Genomic DNA, 19,635 nt, shown 5'->3' with positions numbered 1-19,635 from the left:
ATGAAGGTGCAGTTTGAATTAAGCAGCTTTTCAATATTGCAAACATAGCAGGCCAAACAAAAATTTCAAACTTGTTCAAATTAATAGGAAGTTTGAATTATTGGGGTTTAAATTAACGAGAGTCCCCTTTACAATGCAGCAGCAGTGATTTATCCAGACCCCCCTACACTCTCCAACCCCCCACCCCCCAAAAATATATACTATAAAAGTGTGAGCTTTTTTTTTTGTCTTTCTTTTTTTTCCCCCCGAACGGAACGATTTTCCGCGTTTTTTGCGAGATCCGAAAATTCGCGAATTTAAGTATCTGCAAAGTAGATACACCAACGTCACGGAGAAACATGAGCTTGCATTTTTCACAAATTTAAGTTCCCGCATCAACAATGGCCTCCACCAAACTGCGAAAGTATGTTCCACGTGAAATGAACGACTTTTACAGTATATATCTGAGAGACACCCCCTAAAATCTTGTCAAAGGGCATAAAAATAGCCTGCACGTTGAGACGTCACGCACCCTCTGCGGAGCCCAGCACAACCCCAGGCGCAAAATTCTGGGTAAACCACTGAGCAGCTTGGCTCAAATTCCTTCAGATTTTGGGGCAACTTGTAGATGTAATAGCAACTGCAATGTGAGAACTGGTCAGGGTAGTGTTACAGTATCCGCATGTTCACACGAGCGACATTCCCCGTAGAAGCGGAAGACACGAAAAACGTCACAGCTTTATGAGCGCGAGCGCTCAACGTCCAGTGTCCATGTACACTGCTAACCGTGGGGAGTACCCTTGCGACACAGCCACAAGATATTCCGTAGCAGACGACAGGAAAACGTGCTGACGGTGTCGCCTGCTAAGTGTCGTCTGCTAGGTGTGCAGTATGCCACTCCCGATACGAAAAACGTCACAGCTTTCTGAGCGCGAGCGCTCAACGTCCAGTGTCCATGCACACTGCTAACCGTGGGGAATATCCTTGCGACACAGCCACAAGATATTCCGTAGTAGACAACAGGAGAACGCGCTGACGGTGTCGCCTGCTAAGTGTCGTCTGCTAGGTGTGCAGTACGCCACTCCCGATACGAAAAACGTCACAGCTTCCTGAGCGCGAGCGCTCAACGTCCAGTGTCCATGCACACTGCTAACCGTGGGGAATATCCTTGCGACACAGTCACAAGATATTCCGTAGCAGACGACAGGAAAACGCGCTGACGATGTCGCCTGCTAAGTGTCGTCTGCTAGGTGTGCAGTACGTCACTCCCGATATTCAGCACCGTGTGAATGCTCAACATAACACGGGACGGAACTTCGTCACTGTGAGCAACGTTTTCGCTTTTTCTTCCAATGGAATCTTCCGTGGGGATATCGCTCGTGTGAATACACAGTATTTGACATTTTGTGTGTCACTTTTCTTCTCCAGGTTGGCTCAGTTGTTTGCTGCTGGAATGCTGTCTGGTGTGTTCACCACAGCCATCATGACTCCTGGCGAGCGAATAAAGTGCCTTCTGCAAGTAGGTCACATTTTCCTGCAAAGCTTCTCATGACAATATTATGATGCTAAAAGTAAAAATCAATAAAAAGGGCAAATACTTCACATGTAAGTTTACAAATATAGCGGAGACCAAATTCTCAATGCATCCGAAATAAATGAAAACCTGCAGAAATTTTCCTGCAGTAGAAACAAGGAAGCAGATGAAGATTTTTATTTTATAATTTTTTTTTTTTTTTTCCTCTGTTCTTGTGCAGCAAATCAGCCAGCCTGAACTGAAGGTGCGAGACTTGCAAAAGATTTTGAATGTTTGAACAAAAGTTATATAATTTGTTTTAGTGTCTATTTTTCTGTTAAATTTTTTTCTTATTATTATTATTATGATTATTTATTTATTTACTTCAAACTTTGCAGTGGAGTATTCTTTAGGACATCTGTCTATTGCAAGTAGGGCAGTATTTTTTGCTATTCTTATCTTGTCCTTTCTTCCTTTTTCTTTTTGTCATAATAACCACACTGAAGGAATGAAGAAAGGCAGGCCTGCATTTTTGTCACCATTGTCCTTTTATCATTCACTTGTCACTGCAAATGCTCTGAATTCGATATTTGCCCCTCAGAGGGAAATTTACATTTCCTTCGCCGGGAAAGTAAATGAAATGTATAGTGCCCTATCATGTCCCTAATAGAACTTGCACATGACTTATGCATGCATGTTATCTGGACTTTATACCGTGTGTTTCAGTTAAATCCCAGGGCTAAATAGTTCGCGAACGGGTGCACCAATCCACGAACTTTCTTTTTTACAAGTATCTGTCCGATACCACCTACAAGCTGCACACCGTGTGAATGAGTGGGAGGCGATCATTATTAAAATAAAAATGCAAATGTGTTTCGTAAAAAAGCATAACTTCTAAAGCAGGGTGCTGTCGGCATTAAAATGAGTACTACCCCTTTTAGGACCTTCAGTGGACACCTTTTAGAGAAAAATCTGCCACCGAAGCGGATCAGTTGTTGCACTAATTAATTGGTTTCGATTTACATATTTTTGTCGGGGCTGGTTGCGGCGAAGCGTAAAAGGGCGTATTTCATTAGTGTAAGGACGTAATTCATGGATGGATAAGGGAGTGAAAGAGCGTCCTTTTGCGCTTCACCGCGACCAGCCGCGACAAAATTATGCAAACCGTAACCAATTCATTACTGCAACAAATGACCAGCTAGCTTAGGTGGCAGAGTTTTCTCTAAAAGGTGTCCTCTGACGTTCCCAAAACGGGTAGTAATCATTCTAATGCTGACAGCGCCTTGCTTTAGAAGTTAAGTTTTTTTACGAAATTCATTTGAATCTTTCTTTAAATAATGAGCACCTCCCACTCATTCACACGGTGCGCAGCTTGTAGGCGGTATCGGACGGATGCTTGTAAAAAAGGAAGTTTTTCGATTGGTGCACCCGTTCGAGAATTATTTAGCCCGGGGTTTTAACTGAAACACCCGGTATGCTTTAGTACTGGTGTCGAGCAAACACATACTTTGCATGCCGAGCAATCCTCATTCTATGCGACACATGTAGCGTAATGACATTGAGTGCGACACGTCGGTGTTGAGTGACATTGCCTGTTGTCATTCATGGAAGGTTCAACATGCCCATGGCGATGGAAAGGGAAGGTTTGCTGGCCCAGTTGACTGTGCAAGACAGCTGTACAAGGAGGGAGGCATTCGTAGCATCTACAAGGGCACTGCAGCTACATTGCTAAGGGGTGAATATTTGCTTTTGCCTGTTTTATTTCGACAGATTTTCTTCGCGTCCTCAAATTCTCTTCTGTCAAGCTGTTACACATATCTGCGCACTACACACAGGTGGTGTACAATACAAGATGCTATGCCACAAACACACACACACTTGTTGTTGTTATACATCATTCACAAAGAAACGGTGCCATGTGCGCATAGTTCACACCAGCTGGCTTGCACGGGACAGTTAGATAACCCGGTACATAACTTCCGGGATAGTTAGACGGGAGAAATGGGCACGGGGTCCAGCCAGGTGACCAGAGAGCAGGGGGTTGCACAATGATGTTGTCAGTGCAGGAGGCACTGTGATAGGTAATTCAAATGCAACTTCAAATAATGCTCTGAAAGCATCGAATATATAGCTGGTATTCAGTTTGAAGCAAATTATAGTCCCAAAAATCTTCAATAACGCTTGAACAGGCCTAGGAAATTAGGACGGACAACACAGCACAGGCATCTGAACGCTCGTCCAGCATTGTCCATTCTGTATACTGTCCATGTTGCGTTCCTAAATACAGTAGGATTGCATTACTTCAAACTTGAATAGAGTAGCGAACTGATTTTGCAGACTTGACGTCCCCCCCCCCTTAAAACATTTCATAAGTTAAAACAAAAATTTGTGGCTCCTTGGAGTTTGAATTAACAAGATTGTGCTGCATGTTACAGCTTAACGAGCACTTTCTAATTTGCGGGGACTGCTAAACAAACTTCACTATGTCAGTATCTACAGGACATAGTTCATTCATTGGCATTTTATCAAAACATGAGACCACAGGTTTACTTCACTACGTCTATATCATCACTATGTGCAGGTTCACTATATATATATATATATATATATATATATATATATATATATAAGCAGGAAAAATCAGAAGACGACAAAGAGCTTACAGGAAAACACAAAGGGGAGTTTATTAACACACATGGGGATAGGGGACGACGTTTCGGCAGTCAGGGCTGCCTTCGACGGGACCCGTCCCGTACGACGTACCAGCCCCGTCGAAGGCAGCGCTGACTGCCGAAACGTCGTCCCCTATCCCCATATGTGTTAATAAACTCCCCTTTGTGTTTTCCTGTAAGCTCTTTGTCGTCTTCTGATTTTTCCTGCTTATTTCATTCTCGTGGTCAACCGCCCTCCTAAGCTTCTAATCTATATATATATATATATATATATATAGGTTCTACTGTACAGGTAATCAAAGCATTAGAACAAATGAGTAAAATATTTCAATCTCTTTTTCAAGATGTTCCAGCCAGTGGCATGTACTTCATGAGCTATGAGTGGCTTCAACGTGTGCTCACCCCCGAAGGAGGAAGGTAGGACAACAGCTTGTTACAGAACGTGTTACATTACTTGCAAGCTTACAACCATAATATGCACAAAAGCATCCTGACTTTCAGCGATAAGATGTTTGTTGAATTAAAGATAAACTCCGCTATCATAATGAAGTGAGAGAGACTGGATAAAACTTGATGTTATCGACAATTCGATAAAAGCGGGAGCGCCACAAAAACAGTGGCAATAGCACCGAGGGAGCCTTAAACCAAGTCTTCAATTAAACAAATTAATCTTGGTGATGACCTCCTTGGCAGACATTTAATTTAGGTGTGAAAAAACAAATTAATATATTTAAGCAGCCATTTAATTTAGGTGTGAAAAGGAAGAGAAAGGAGAAAATCTATACTAGGGCTGCTGTAAGGGCTTTTACCAGCTTGCCCTTCATTTTAAGCAGAGTCCACTAGCACTACACTTCGAATAATGTGGTTCAAAATGTGTACATTCTGACCAGGACAGCATGTAAATTTGGAGAAAGAGATACTTTGAAAAAAGAAAAGCCAGTTTTGCTATAACGAGGGTTTCTGCATGCTCTGTAGCTTGTCTAGTACCTTAACATCTTGCAAGTACTGCTTGCAACACGGTTGTCTGAAATCAGCACCCCGTGGTTTATTCCATCTCAAATCTCGAGCTGTTGCAAGATCGTTTATTTTGAGTAAGAAACACGTGCAGCGTATGGTCCCCCTTTAAATACTATATTGGAACAACATTTTCAATGGCAATCAAGTAAATATGGGCTGCAGAGCTACTGACAGGCCATTTTAGACATTCGTGTCACGAGCAGTACATGTGTAAGTACATAAGTCAAGTACATTATCATCTTATCTTAGCCCGTGTAGCTTTTGTAACTATAATTGCAATGACTTTCAGAGGTTGAAATGGGGGAGTCGTCAGATGAGGCCTGGGTTGTGTTTGTCAGTTTGTGTGTTCCAGCCTCAGAAAAGTTACTTATCCATGTTATTACGCTGCTAACATCTGTCACACGTAAATTTTTGTGGGATACACGGATGCTGTGTGCAGGAGTAAAAATTCTTATATCCCACAGTGAGCAAAGAAACCTTGTGTGTCATTTCAGCCGATCAGACATCGGTGTTGCAAGGACCTTGTTTGCTGGAGGCATGGCAGGCATTTTCAACTGGCTCGTGGCCATTCCCCCCGATGTGCTCAAATCGAGATTACAAACAGGTACCACACTCTGCTTACTCTGATTATCATTAGAGCCTGAAGTTTTTGGGAAATATTTTTTTCTAAATTTGGGGGGTAAAAATCGGGTAAATAAACGTGTGCACCAAATTCGTGCGAATTCGGGTGAAAAAACTTCCAGTATGCTAAATTCGGGGTGAAATCAGGCTCAGTTGCTCAAACTAACCGTAGTGGTTTGGTACAAACGGTGATCTAACTGAATTTTTCTGCCAAACATGTAAATTATTGCATTCCTACAGACATCCCAGTGAGGGCAATTTGCCGGGTAAAAATTGGGGTTTCACCCTAAAGAGACAACCTTCAATTCAGGGTGCAAATTCGTGGAAGAATCGGGTAAAACCCTAAAACTTCAGGCTCTAATTATCATGTTTACTCGCATAATTTGTGGACTTCTTCTCCCCCCCCAAAAAAAGTCGGAAAAGCTAAGGGTGTACAAATTGTGCGGGAAGGTTCGTAACGATATTCGGACGTCGCGAAATTCCAAAATTTTAGTGTGCTGGACATTAACGATCCCGGTAGAGCCGGTATTGCCGTTAAAACTGCGTTGTGCAAGAGCGAAAGAAGTACTCGACTACCGGGCAACCGGTAACAGTCGGGAGGCAAAATACCGGGCCCACTACCGCTCATCCTACCGGTGAAATACGGCGAGATGCTGCAACACTGCTGGAAGACGCCGCTATAGTTGCACTGACAACCGAAAGCACACTACGTTCGCCAACTTTGTCACATTGTGCTGTTAGTTCATAGCTTGTTTGTCCAGCATTTCTTTCCGCATTTTGTTCTGTAGTTCGAGTGACAGTATCGTCCATCGTGTCAGTGGGCCATCATCCAAACGTTGACCCAAAATCAAACAAAGGCACAGCAGTAACTGCGGTAGCACTCGCGGCGTTGCGAATACCGCGTGGTAAGTGAGGTGTAATCACCGAGGCCACTGAGAGGTATGGTTGAGGTATCCACGCACGAAAATGTGGGTGCGCAGATTACGCAATTTTATTTTCTAGGCTTTTGCGTGCGAAATTAGGAGTGCACAAATTATGCAATGCCACAAAATATGCGAGTAACTATGGTATATATTCGCATTCAAGTCTGCAGCACTATGAAAACCTGAACGTCAGCCTAAGGGAGTACATTTACATGGTACATAGTACATACATAGTACATAGTAGAGTACATAGTATGGGCACTTCCTCGTTATAGTGCTCCCTCCACGTAGCTGAGAATAAATTTTGAGAATGTGAAGCCTTACGGTTGGATGAACTTGTTCCTATATTTAGGGTTCCGGGTTTTCGGATTTATCCGGAAAAATCCGAAAGACCTACTCCAGTAAAATTTCAAGCAATTCGGATTAATCCGAAATACTCTTCTTGGCAGATGTTTTCCCTGATAACCGGGTCATTTTTCTTGGCCTCCTTTTATGTCCCGGGTTTCTTCTGACCTCGGATATCGGCCCTACCGCAATATAATAATGGTATCCGTGACCTAGCGTTTTCTACGGCAGTCGTCTCGACCACTTGAGCATTCACCGCCCGGGTTTTTCTCCCAGTCTGCTTCCTGATCTCCTCGTCCTACACGAGACCTAAGCACTAAAATAAGCATCAAACCAAGGCTATAAGGAGTGCTGTTTTTGAAAGGGACTACAGGTTTTCCCGGCGATTTTAATCCAAGCGCCATCGAAATTAATCCATGTGCCATGCAAACTTTATGGGGCATGGATTAATTTAGCTGGCACTTGGATTAAAATCGCCGGGAAAACCTGTAGTTGCAGTCGAGACGACAAGATGGGACCCGAGCAAAAGCTGCCCTGCGACTACATCGAGGAGTAATCCGATTTCGAGGAGTTCACATCGTCCCGCAATCGCTACGCAAATGGCTGCCGTATGTAAGTACTGCCGCGTAACAGTGAGCACTACACACCGAAAGGGTGCATTTGGAATTGCGAAACACCTCAGAGTGTGTCGTACGAAATGTATTGTTAAGCTCGTGTCTTTTTAGTGTTGAATCAATAAATGTGACTACTGCGTTTTCGTTGCACAACCGTGCGTGAGTCGTGAAGTTCTCTCCGAATTTCGGATATTAACTGAGCTGTAAATCATACACTCCGAGAAACTCCTTTTTTTTTTTTTTTCAATAATAAACTTCGAAAAACATCCTCCGGTAACGCCCAGAAATAAACTCCGAAAACCCGGAACCCTACCTATATTTAGAGCCCGAAGTTTTAGGGTTTTACCCGATCCTTCCCCGAATTTGCACCCCGAATTGAAGGTTGCCTCTTTAGGGTGAAACCCGATTTTTACCTGGCAAATTGCCCTCACTGGGATGTCTGTAGGAATGCATTAATTTACTTTTTTGGCAGAAAAATTCAGTTACATCACGATTTGTACCAAACCACTACAGTTAGTTGAGTAACTGAGCCCGATTTCACCCCGAATTTAGCGTACTGGAAGTTTTTTCACCCGAATTCACACGAATTTAGTGCATATGTTTATTTACCCGATTTTTACCCCCCGAATTTAGAAAAAGATATTTCCCGAAAACTTCAGGCTCTACCTATATTCAGTGTTGTGAGGTTGCAGCGGGAGAAATGGGCACAGGTGGTGTAGTACTTTAGCTCCAAATTTTGATTGGACGTTACTCGAGGTACTTAAAGTAGGTGAAACAAGCAGGTGACAAATAGCGGAACCTACACCAGTTTCACCTCATGTGCCAACGACATCTGGTCACAAATCAAAGCGCAGCAATTTTCTTCGTTCTTTCTTTTGTGTTTGCCTCAGTGACTCCGTCACCTGCCAGTGGATTTGTGAGAATGCCTTATGCACTTTATCTCCTTTTTTCTTTTTTCACTTAATCCAGTAATGCTTCCGTTGGTAGCAGCATGTGGCATTTTTGTTTTACTCATTCCAAACAGCTCCACATGGCACGTACCCCAATGGCATCAGAGACGTTTTCAAAGAGACAATGAAGACCGAGGGAATCCGAGCGTTATACAAGGGTGCTACTCCCGTCATGCTTCGTGCCTTTCCTGCCAATGCGGTAAGCGACTACCTCTGGTGTTTTTATGTCTATTATTTAGGAAGCCTTCCAAGTTCGAGTGGTGCATTGCTTACCTTGTAAGCGGTTAATTTTTTAGAATCTCATTAATTCGCGGATTTGGACGGAGACATGTTTGGGCAATATTTTGTGATACACGTCGTGTCCACTGCGGTTGACCTCTTCTGGACACGACCTACTGGATTATACCGACCATGTCATAATCGGCAAACCCAATGAGGAGCCCGTCCGCACGATCCGCTAGGGACGCTACTTATCGGCCCGCGAGATCTGCAGAATTGGATGATGGAAATTTGAATTGTGAACGTGCAGAAGCGGACGCATGATTACTGTAGCAGACGACAGCAACAGTTCCTATGAAAACGCGTAGAATGATGATGATAATCAACTTTACAAGGAAGCATCTCTCGTGGGATATCCACCGATTGTACAAAGTAACTAAGGTAAGCTAAAGTAAGAGTACCGTAGAAATTGAGGAGGCAATAACCGTGCCGATGAGTAGCGCCACCGCCAGCCTCCAAATGCGGCGCTGGGAAGCAAGGTTGCGGAATGGGACCTCCCATTCCATTCCAATTCCATTCCGAGGAATGGAGATTCGTTATAATTCCGTTCCTTTCAATTCCTCGGAATGAAAAGGTATGGCCAATTCCCACTCCTGGAATGGCTTGGCAACCCCATTCCATTCCTTTAATTCCATCAATAAAAGAAAAAAGGGACCAGTAACCGTGCTGGGTAAGCCCAGCTGTGCTATAGAGGAGATTGACAATACCCATCACAGAAAAAGCAAAAAGACAAGGTTTATTTCACCCTTGACCGTGTGGCACCCAGACCAGTCCATTCCAATTCCATTCCTCCTGCGAAAAAAATGCCTATAATTCCATTCCATTCCTAGGACAGTTTCCGCCATTCCATTCCAATTCCATTCCGAGCTCTGATAAATCTGGAATGATTCCGGAATCATTCCAACCCCGGAGTGGGAACTCCGCAACCCTGCTGGGAAGGGTTTCATATGACATGGTCGCTATATAATCTAGTAGGTCTGAGCAATGTATTCTCGCTCAGTACTCGTGGATTCCTATAGCCAAAAGGGACTTTTCATTATTACTTCAGTCACGCAGCTATCTCCACTGTACAACCGACATTCTTCCGACAGATCTGACTGCCTCGTGTTAACCTGTTGATGTATCCGACAAACTCAGTGACGATGTCACGACAGTCGTCCTCTCTGTTTGAAGCGCACTGAAGGGACACCCAAGGGCTGCTGGAAGGTTGTCCAGCGCTCCCTTGAGTGGAGCTCCACTCAAGGGAACGCTGGACAGTAGGGTGCGCTTTGAGAATCAGAGACTATACATCCCTTGTAGCATACTAGGCTCTAGGGATCCCTGGTGGCAGAGCGAGAATACAGCAATGAGCCTGTGTCTTGACAGTGGGGGACAAACAGGCATAAAGTGTATTTAGAAAGTATCTCAGGTGTACTTAAGAGTGCCACAGCAAATTTATTTATTTTTTATTTATTTATTTCCACAATTGTGGAGGAGGCGGGACAAAAAGCTATCAGTGTAGCTTGCAAAATCCCGTCTCCAAAGCAGCAACCTTCACAATCCATCAAATATGTACACATGGGAGGAAACAAAGATATTTACAAGCGTTTGCATAACGCAAATTCTACACTTGAACGCAACTTTATACAAAGAGTGCAGACTTGCACCACGCTAAATTCCTGTTTCATAAAGATAGCTTTTTTAGTTCTGTATTTGTAGGTATGGTAGCATTTGTATCAAAACCAAACTCGTTTAATATTTGGGGTAGTAAGCTTTGCTCACCACATGACGTCCGCACGCCAGGGCAAGTCCACATAGCGTCTCTCCTGGTAGGATAACTCTTGTTGTCCAAAATTAGGTTGAACAGGGATAAAAATTCAAGGTTTTTATTCTTAAGGGATGACCTTAGCTTAATTGGTACCACTTAGCCACTTTGACTTTGTGAAACTGAATCATTGCAAAGTTCAAATCCCGTACATTTTGATGACATAGCAAGCATTTCAACGGCACCTTAATTTTGCAAGAAAATTGTGACAACAAAATATGCATGTTCACACTAAAATGACTGCTTCTACAGTTATTTCCTTTTTTGGGGGTGTATTTTCTTAAAAAGTTTGCCATTATTTGTACTTTTGGGTGGGATCAATCATGTTGACCAGCAACACAGTGCTGTTGACTGTCTGTCAAGCAGATGACTCATATATGGCACACATTTTGAAGGATACATCATTTGCTTGGAATAACATCCAGCATGCATTGTTTGGAACTTACAAACAGTGCAAGCATGGTAACAAATGCCTGCTTTATATTTATTTCCTGTTTATGTGTTCTGCTGGTGTAAAGCTAAGCAAAGAACTTGGCTTGCAAACTATGACTGAAGTGGAAGCACATGAATTAGGCATAGCACTAGGCAGCATTAGCACACAGTCTACAGGGTTTGCCAAGATAAAGCACTGGGTATGTAACCAAGATAAAATGAATAAAACACGTGTTTGGAAACCGGGATTTACATCGAAAGATAAGATAAATTATTTGCTAAAACTTTGTAAAATAATTGCTACTTGGTGAAAATCGAAAACCACCACACTCTTAACATTTCCAATGGCCTCTATACAGGGTGTTCTTTTTAGCTGCATCAAATCTTCAAAAAAAGAATTGCATCAGAACACTTTCAATTTGGTCATTAGCTGACCGACTTGGTGGCCATTATGAATAAGGTCGCTTGTGCAGCGAGACGGCTATTGGATGGTGATTGGCTATGGCAATGGTGAGATGGATTTTAATTAATTTAAAGTGACTATGTTTCTTTAAAAACCTGAAATGTGCATGCACATTGGGATATCGATTGCCAAAATTTTGCTGTGCACGAGGAGAAATCACGCACATCAGAAACGCAGGCTGGTCTACGGGGGCTTATCTGGGCCACAAAGTGATTTGCTTGGCCAACATATCAGCTCCTACTCCAATCAATCTTCAGTTTCGGCTCATTTGCATAGCAAAACTTGGAAATCGATATCTCAATGTGTGTGTCCATTTCAGGATTCTAAAGAAACCAAAACTGCTTTAAACAATGACTGCCTCCAATTCTGCTATCTCACATATCCATGAAAGCATCTAACTAAAAAGGTAATTAATATATCTCATCGCTGCACAAACAACCTTATTCCTAGTGGCCACAAAAATCGCGCAAGCTAATGACAAAATTGAAAGTGTCCTAATTCAATTCTTCTTTTTTTGAAAAGTTGGTGCAGCTAAAAAAAAAAACACCCTCCATAGCATCTGGTAATCTTCGTGTGTATGAGGCACTTGCGTAGTTTCGTAACAGCAAAAATTTTGTTGCAATATTTAACTGGCTGTTTTTTAACGATTTCCAAGCATGATATGCAGTTTTGTTGTGCCACCTTTACTAAATGTTCTTCCAAGTTAATTGCAAAGCCCCGAAGATCCCGTCAGCTCAAGAAAACGGCAGAATAAGGTATTGACAATGTATATAGGAACAAATGTCTTTTTTTTTTATTCTTTTGTAATTTACTGTAACATATCTGGAAGCTGAAAAAAATTTTATACGATTTTTAAGCACGACGACGTTTTAAGACGAGAGTTCCGTAATCTGCTGTGCCGGCGGTATTACTTACAAAGTGGTAGAAATATGGATTTTATTTTGGCTAACCCTGTACATTGCTATGCCTATAACTGTGCCATCTGCTTAGTAGGCCTCTGCAAGCATGGAAATCTCAATGACCTTCATAGGCTTTTCCACTTTTCATGCTGTGTGCAATGTTCAGACAAGTCAAGTGCGTCAAGGTGCACGTTGCCTAGACACGGATAAATGCGGTGCCTCGGAATATATCATTGGGGTTCATGAGTTTGTTATTACGCCACCTTACAAACAGCAGTCTTGAGTACACTACTTTCTCCTTCAAATTTCAGGCATGCTTCATGGGGTACGAGTTGGCCATAAAGTTCCTCAATTGGTTGGCTCCTGGTCTATGAGGATAGTGCAACTTAAGTCCATAAAGAAAAGATTATTATGTCCACGAGTAGAGCACTACATAGCGGTGCCTTTTTAACATTTATAAACATTTTGACATTACTGTTTGTTTGCTGAAGGAGTGTCGCGAATATGCTGTAATTCTACACTTGTTAGTGATTTGATAGGATTTTATATTGTATATTTCCACATTTACAAAAAAAAAAAAAATTGAATGAATGCGTGTCTGCTGCTACCACAAAGTTTTCGTTATGTTTTTGAAGTTTGAAGTTTCCGAAGTTTTTGTGAAGTTTTCGTATTGGGAGGGCTCAACTCCGGCAGGATCGACGCTGGAAATACGGCAAGCCCGAGGTTCTGAAAAGGGCGCATATCGCTACCCGTGACGCACGCTGTATTAAATGTTGCCATAAATATGCAACACCCTTCTGGTCATATCTTTGAAACTATAGTGCGAAGTATATAGTATATATATATATATATATATATATATATATATATAGGGAGTGACTTTTTCGGGTTCCACCCGGTTATTCCCCCCTGAACTGACCTCCGACCAATTCGGGTCAAACCCGATTTCTCCCCGAATTCCAGTCACTATGAAATCCTCAAGTGACGTTTCCATTGAAGCTAAACAAAGGTCGCCACGTGTAACTGATGTAAGAATGGGTCACTTATACGTTCCCAGCAATACACCCCTGTGTGTCAACACTGTCTATGCCTTCAGGGATTACCGCTGGAAGGTCACGATCGCGCAAAAAAAAAAAAAAAGAGAGAGATTAGGAAAGGACCTAATAGACAAGAGGAGGAACAAAAACACCCGATAACAATTATCGCCCAATTTCTCCCCGAATTACAGATTTAAAAATAGCGCCCGATTTTTAACCCCCGAATCTGAGAAAGGCATTCAACCCGAAAAAGTCACTCCCTAAGTATATAGTACCACCAATGTTGTTCCCCTTCCATTCTTTCAACACTGTGCTTGAATTTACGGTACAGTTTTCTCAAAAACCGGGTTTGCTCCGGTTCTTATGGCTTGTTCCGTTCCGCTCAGTCACTCACTCTGTTCCATATCACCCCCCTCGATGTAGTCACACAAACTGTGCACCCAAAGTGGAAGCCATAATCGTTCACCCAAACAATATCGCATATTTAGGGCCTGACTTTTTCGGGTTTTATTTTTGGCCAAATTCGGGGGGCAAATATCGGGTGATATTTTTTATTTGAAAATTCTGGTGTATTCGGGTTAAATCCCGTTACAGCATATTCTGTCGTCAGGAATTCGGGTGTATTCGGGTGATTTTTTTTGTTTATTAAAAATTTGTCTTAACATGGAACTAATGTTTAGCAATGTTATCAAACTTTATTTTAATGGACGCTTACGAGTGTGCCACGAGACCCGGATGTTTTCGGGTAGATTCGGGTTAAACCCGAATTTTAGAGATTTCGTTCGGGGGGTAAATATCGGGCGGATACGGGTTTAACCCTAAAAAGTCAGGCCCTACGCATATTGCACGAAGGGGCACTACTACATGTGGATACTGCATGAAGGGACACTAAACAGGAATAACAGATACACTTTTTTGTTACTGCGGGGTGCTACGTTGCGAACCGATACTGAAAAACTACAAAGTGCCTGCAAAGTGAGAAAATAGTCACTGCACTCTTTCGTACCCATGCTCCGCTCCGTGATGCCTTGCTGATAGTAGCCACGATTTTGATGTTGCACCCTGTCAACCAGTTGCAATGAGGAGTGCTTGCACATTAATTTACTGTAGTATCAACGTGTTTGGTAGATGCGGGAAACGTTACCACTGTAAGAACCTGCAATTTGACAAGTTCAAAATGTAACAGGAGCTCACACTTCACGTATGCAAAACGGGGCTTTACTTTTATCCTTTACAGAATTTTTATAATAAAACTGCGAGAGCTACATAGATGTGGTTTCCACAGTTGGGTTATGTGGCCAGGCAGACATCCTGTCAGATACCACATGTAACCACAGAGGCCTAATTACATGAAATTCATTAATTAACTGATTATAATTAGATGTTTTTGGGGAAACGCGCGATAGCAGGATATTTAAAACGGAAGATGGGTTGAAATAATGACTGGCTGCCATTCTGCTATCTCACGTTTCCCCAAACATTTAATTAGATAATTAACGAGTTAATGAATTTTAGGTCATTAGTCCTCCAGTAGTTGCACATGCTGTCTGACAGGTTGTCTGCCTGGCCTTTGTCTGTCTAGGTAGTTCTTAGCTTTATTACAAAAATCCTGTAAAGGATAAAAAAAAATGCCCTGTATATTTTTTAGTTCCGTACTGCTCTACAAATGTGGATGAGTATCTGGCAGTGCCGTTTCCGTAACATCACGTGCATTCTGGCAGAGTAACTGTGGTCTTACCAGGACTACAGGTTTTCCTGGCGATTTTAATCCAAGTGCCAGCTAAATTAATCCATGCCCCATAAAGTTTGCATGGCACATGGATTAATTTAGCTGGCACTCGGATTAAAATCGGCGGGAAAACCTGTAGTACACCCGCGTGCCACAGCTAGTAGCAACGGGGTCCCGCCATTGGCAAGGAGCATGAAATTTAAGCTCAAGTGCTAAGCTCAAGTGCCAGGAATGTAGTGTCGCAATATACGTGGAAGCTTCGTGGTACAGCCGAGTGACACACAAGCAAAGCTCAGACACACAAATAATAAGAGCTGCGCGGATTATGCTTTTTAAATAGCGGTATTTCTCGGCAAATCTGCTCGCTAGAGCTCAAGGAATTGCATGCATATTATTTACATATTGTGAGCTTCGCTCTGTTATGGAGCGTGATATTCAGAAAGTGTTCAACAAGCTGTTTGTTTTAGCCGTTTAGCTGTTTACCTACAGCAACGTTACCACATTACGTGTATTGTACTACTATGCCAAGTCCTCGTAGTCACTGGAAATGATCATGTCCAAAGCTGCTACAGATTTTACAGTTTTAGGCAAAAGGCAACAGAAAGAACATGTGCCAAGGAAAGGGACTGTCCAAGGAGCAACCAATCACAGACGGACCAGCTCGAATTTAGATTCAGTTTCCATCGAGCTGATTGGCCAGGTGTCGTCTCTGTTGCCACATGTGTGACACAGGTAGGATAAAATAACGGCTGCAGACAAGTCCCGTAATGAGAACGACGAACAGCAGATGCTAAGAGACCGCGATTGTTGATAGTAATGCCATTTGCACAACGTCGGTTGAACAGTGGATGGAATTCTGCATTCTTACAGTGTTAGTTTGGCCTGTTGAGCACTCTGTAATTTGGCCTGAGCCTGTATGCAAAAAAAGTTTGAAAAGCAACAAGTTGATGTTTACAGAGTCGAATGCTTTAGTCAGGTTGAAGCACATGGCATCAACAGAGTTAGACAGGTCGCCGATTAATTTTTCAAACTCTGCAGGAATTGTGCTAAAGTCTGAAAAAAATGAACTTGACTGAAAACTGCTTTATTAGGTTCAGTGGCCAAAAGAACAGCATCAGTCCTGCTATTCAATGAGCCAAGCACTTTCCAAATGAGTAGGGGCCAGTTTCGCCAACGCCGTTTAAGAGATGATTTGCAATCAAAAATCGTTAACTTGAAATTACGACTCAACCTTCCTCCTCCAACATTATCTAGCGTTACTGGACTTCACCTCGCATCACTAACTAATGCTGCTGAAAAAGAGCTGACTGCTAACTTCAAGTTTAAGGGATGCTTGATCTTGGCTTAAATATAGGTTTGTGTTGATAACTGAATACAGTGCCTTTGACGTGTCACTGTTGCTGTGTGTCAAAAAACCATGGATTAATCGTTACGCATAAATCTCCAAGCATTATTACTGGTAGCACCCTGGCGCACACATACCTACACGTTCGACAAAGGCCTCTTTCTTTTCTATCCCGGGGGGGGGGGAAACTGGTTACTCCACGAAAGCAAAAATTTTAGGACATATTTCAAGATACATACGTACCTGGCACACAAGAACACGTGAGTGAGAGTGGCATACAGGGTGTCGTGCATGTGATTTCATGTTATGTTTTCTTCATTTGTATTACACAAGGTGCACCTTGTTGAAGACACCTCGTCCGGGTGTTTCTCAAGGTGCTCTACAACTTTCCGGTCGACACTTGGCCCTTCAGCTGACGTTTTAAAATTATTAGTCGATACATTAATTATACAAAAATAAAAAATATTGCAGACTACTACAATAAGACTGCTAGGAACATTCATTTTGTTTTGTTCATGTAGAATGCTCAGTCTTTTAAGACCTTGCTACATTTTAGATGAGGTACCCTGTGTGTTGCACGGGTGAAAACTGATATTGCTTGGACATACCACGTGACTGATGCACTACCATTGCAACCTGTTCATTTCTGAATTTTTGCATCAGTACTCTTGCTTTCATTAGCTTTTATGAAAATGTATATGCGCATAATGTACAGTCTTCTCGATGTTTATAAAAACATGCTGGTAAAAACATGCTAGGTAAAAACATGCTGCTATGTCATGAATTCTGGCAATTATAGAAATCCTCATCAGGAATATGAAAAATTTTACTTAACAGTCGAGCCTTTGATGCTTTGAGCATTTGATGATTTGAGCAGTCAAGTCGAATGACACTGAGGGACCGTGCTGACGGGAATGCAAAATCTGATTGTTATATACAGGATGTTTCACGTAGAGAGTTAAAAAATTTGTATTCAAAACCTAGTGTCTGTTTGAAAACTATGGAGTCAATGCTATTTATCTCCGGAGAGATTTTGACATGACTTCTGAGCACTTTTACTAATTTTAAAGCATAAGAAATTGAGTTATATGAATTGAACTCCAAAGTTTGCGAAGTTAATCTCTTTCTTTTTTTCAGAAACAGGATTTACCCCCAATCCTGTCCCACATACATTCATGCATTCCCTACTACAATGGTAATACTGGTAATACTACATAGCTGGGGGGGAAAAGTGAAAACCATTGTTTCGGGGTGCTGTGGGCCATGCTCAGTTCGCCATTAAGGTAGCACAGAAGTAATTTTTAACACCCTGTTTTCTTCCTATAAAACTGTTAAGTAGGCCAGTAAGATGCACCATGAGAAGTAATTCACACCACAGAGTCATAATTATCTCAGAAATTGAAGATAAAGTACACAGCTGGGAAACAAATTGCGCATATCAAAGCCTTTTGTGCTATTTGGAAATTGACACACATACTTTCATTAGACGTACCCTTGAAGTTAATACAAGACTACAAGTAGACTACAGTAGTAAGTAGTAATACAGAAGTTAATACAAGACTTGGTGGAGGAAAACGGCAACCTGCATCTTCCTGTTTACTACTCACTGTTGTTTCAGATAACTTTGCGTTGTAACCATGCTGCCATTATAGGCAGCAGCGCAGAAGAGGAAAAGTGAAGGGGCAAGTCGATGGCCTCCTTGTACATCACTACTTTCGGACATCCGAGCGCAGCCAAAATGTGTGTGCCTCGAAGTTTTTTTGTTTTTTTTGTTGCTACTACTATACCATTATAGTAGGGAATGTAGTTTGCAATGGAATGGGGCAAATCCAAAATGCACTTTCTCTTTTTTTGGGTATATTGAATCTGCTCTGTGTCAGATTCCACGAAAGCTTTTACAACAGTGACATAGCTGCCGATACCATGCAAGTCTCCACACCTCCTGGAATACACGAGTTCAGAAAATCCCAGAGTGCTTAGCGTCCCTTTGAACTGTGGGAGTTTACTAATACGAAAGAAACGGGTGACCTCCAAACTGTTCCCATTTCTCCCCTACCGGTCCATTTGAATTTGAATTTGAATTTATTTAAACTTAACAATGCTTAATGAACAGTACAGTCCACGATGTGTCAAGTCATTGTCATTTGTCAAGTCATTGTCATGAAAGTGTGTCATTGTCCACGATGTGTCAAGGTCAGCGAAATGTGAAGGATTATATTCTTCGTTCCGCCACTCAGCGAGCGTCCAGGTGCGCAAAGAGCACTGGGATTTTCTGAACTCAACTGATGACCTCGTCCATTGCTCACCATCTTGGTCGCAAAAGTCATAATCGTTCTCACTACGAGAACGTCCACGGATCGATATGTGCTTGAGTGGCGACGCACAACTATCCGCGAACAGAAATTTTGGGGCACGTGCCTTTCCTCATCAAATCTGTTCCCGGATCCGAAGACACCAGTGTTGCACACAGCCATTCAGAACAAAAGTTGAGTAGAAAGAGAAGGATGTGGAGGAGGAGCAACCACCGTTAATTCTCGCAGGCGCCTTTGAAGCCGCACGCTCTGCAAAATCCCTGACGCCACTCTCTCACTCCAGGCTATGGCCCTTGAAGGCACTTGAAGGAGCCCCTTGCCTCTGATTAAAAAGTTTATTGCTTTTTAATGTTTGTGCATTACTAGCTGGTGGAGGAATACTAATCCCTATATACGAGAAATGCTATATAAGAACGCTATATACGAGAAATGCATGGTGATCATTACATCGAAGTGTTGCTTACATGGGTGAGCCGATGGGAACCCAGCAATTTCAGTGCAATATCAAAGTGAGTGTGCTTGACCGTAATTACTTCACATAATGTACTTTGCATGAAAAGTTGCATGTCACGCTGTAATCAATAATAAAATGTGCAATATTCCCTGTTGTACGCATCAGCATTAAAAGGTGCATTTGGTAGCCGCATATAATTTGTACTGTACCGCAATAAACATATTTTTGTAAACAGGTCACATCACCT

The 19,635-nt window shown here is 42.3% G+C and overlaps 1 protein-coding gene across 2 annotated transcripts in view; it reads left to right on the top strand.

Moving 5' to 3' along the window:
- The window catches only part of LOC135400225 (mitochondrial carnitine/acylcarnitine carrier protein-like), a 28,647-nt gene extending 9,022 nt beyond the window's left edge, over positions 1-19,625 (top strand). For both annotated transcript variants that reach the window (XM_064631996.1, XM_064631997.1), the window contains exons 4-9: positions 1,408-1,498; positions 3,104-3,227; positions 4,509-4,581; positions 5,676-5,785; positions 8,709-8,833; positions 12,823-19,625. In XM_064631996.1, the coding sequence (XP_064488066.1) occupies positions 1,408-1,498; positions 3,104-3,227; positions 4,509-4,581; positions 5,676-5,785; positions 8,709-8,833; positions 12,823-12,885 (586 nt within the window). In that variant the 3' untranslated portion in view covers positions 12,886-19,625. The remainder of the gene's footprint in view (positions 1-1,407; positions 1,499-3,103; positions 3,228-4,508; positions 4,582-5,675; positions 5,786-8,708; positions 8,834-12,822) is intronic.
- Positions 19,626-19,635: the final 10 nt, after the last annotated feature.

Source organism: Ornithodoros turicata, chromosome 7 (assembly GCF_037126465.1).
Source record: "Ornithodoros turicata isolate Travis chromosome 7, ASM3712646v1, whole genome shotgun sequence".
In the NCBI taxonomy this organism is placed as follows: Eukaryota; Metazoa; Arthropoda; class Arachnida; order Ixodida; family Argasidae; genus Ornithodoros; species Ornithodoros turicata.
Note: the sequence above shows the minus strand (reverse complement) of the source record. Positions and strands in the feature narration are given on the sequence as shown.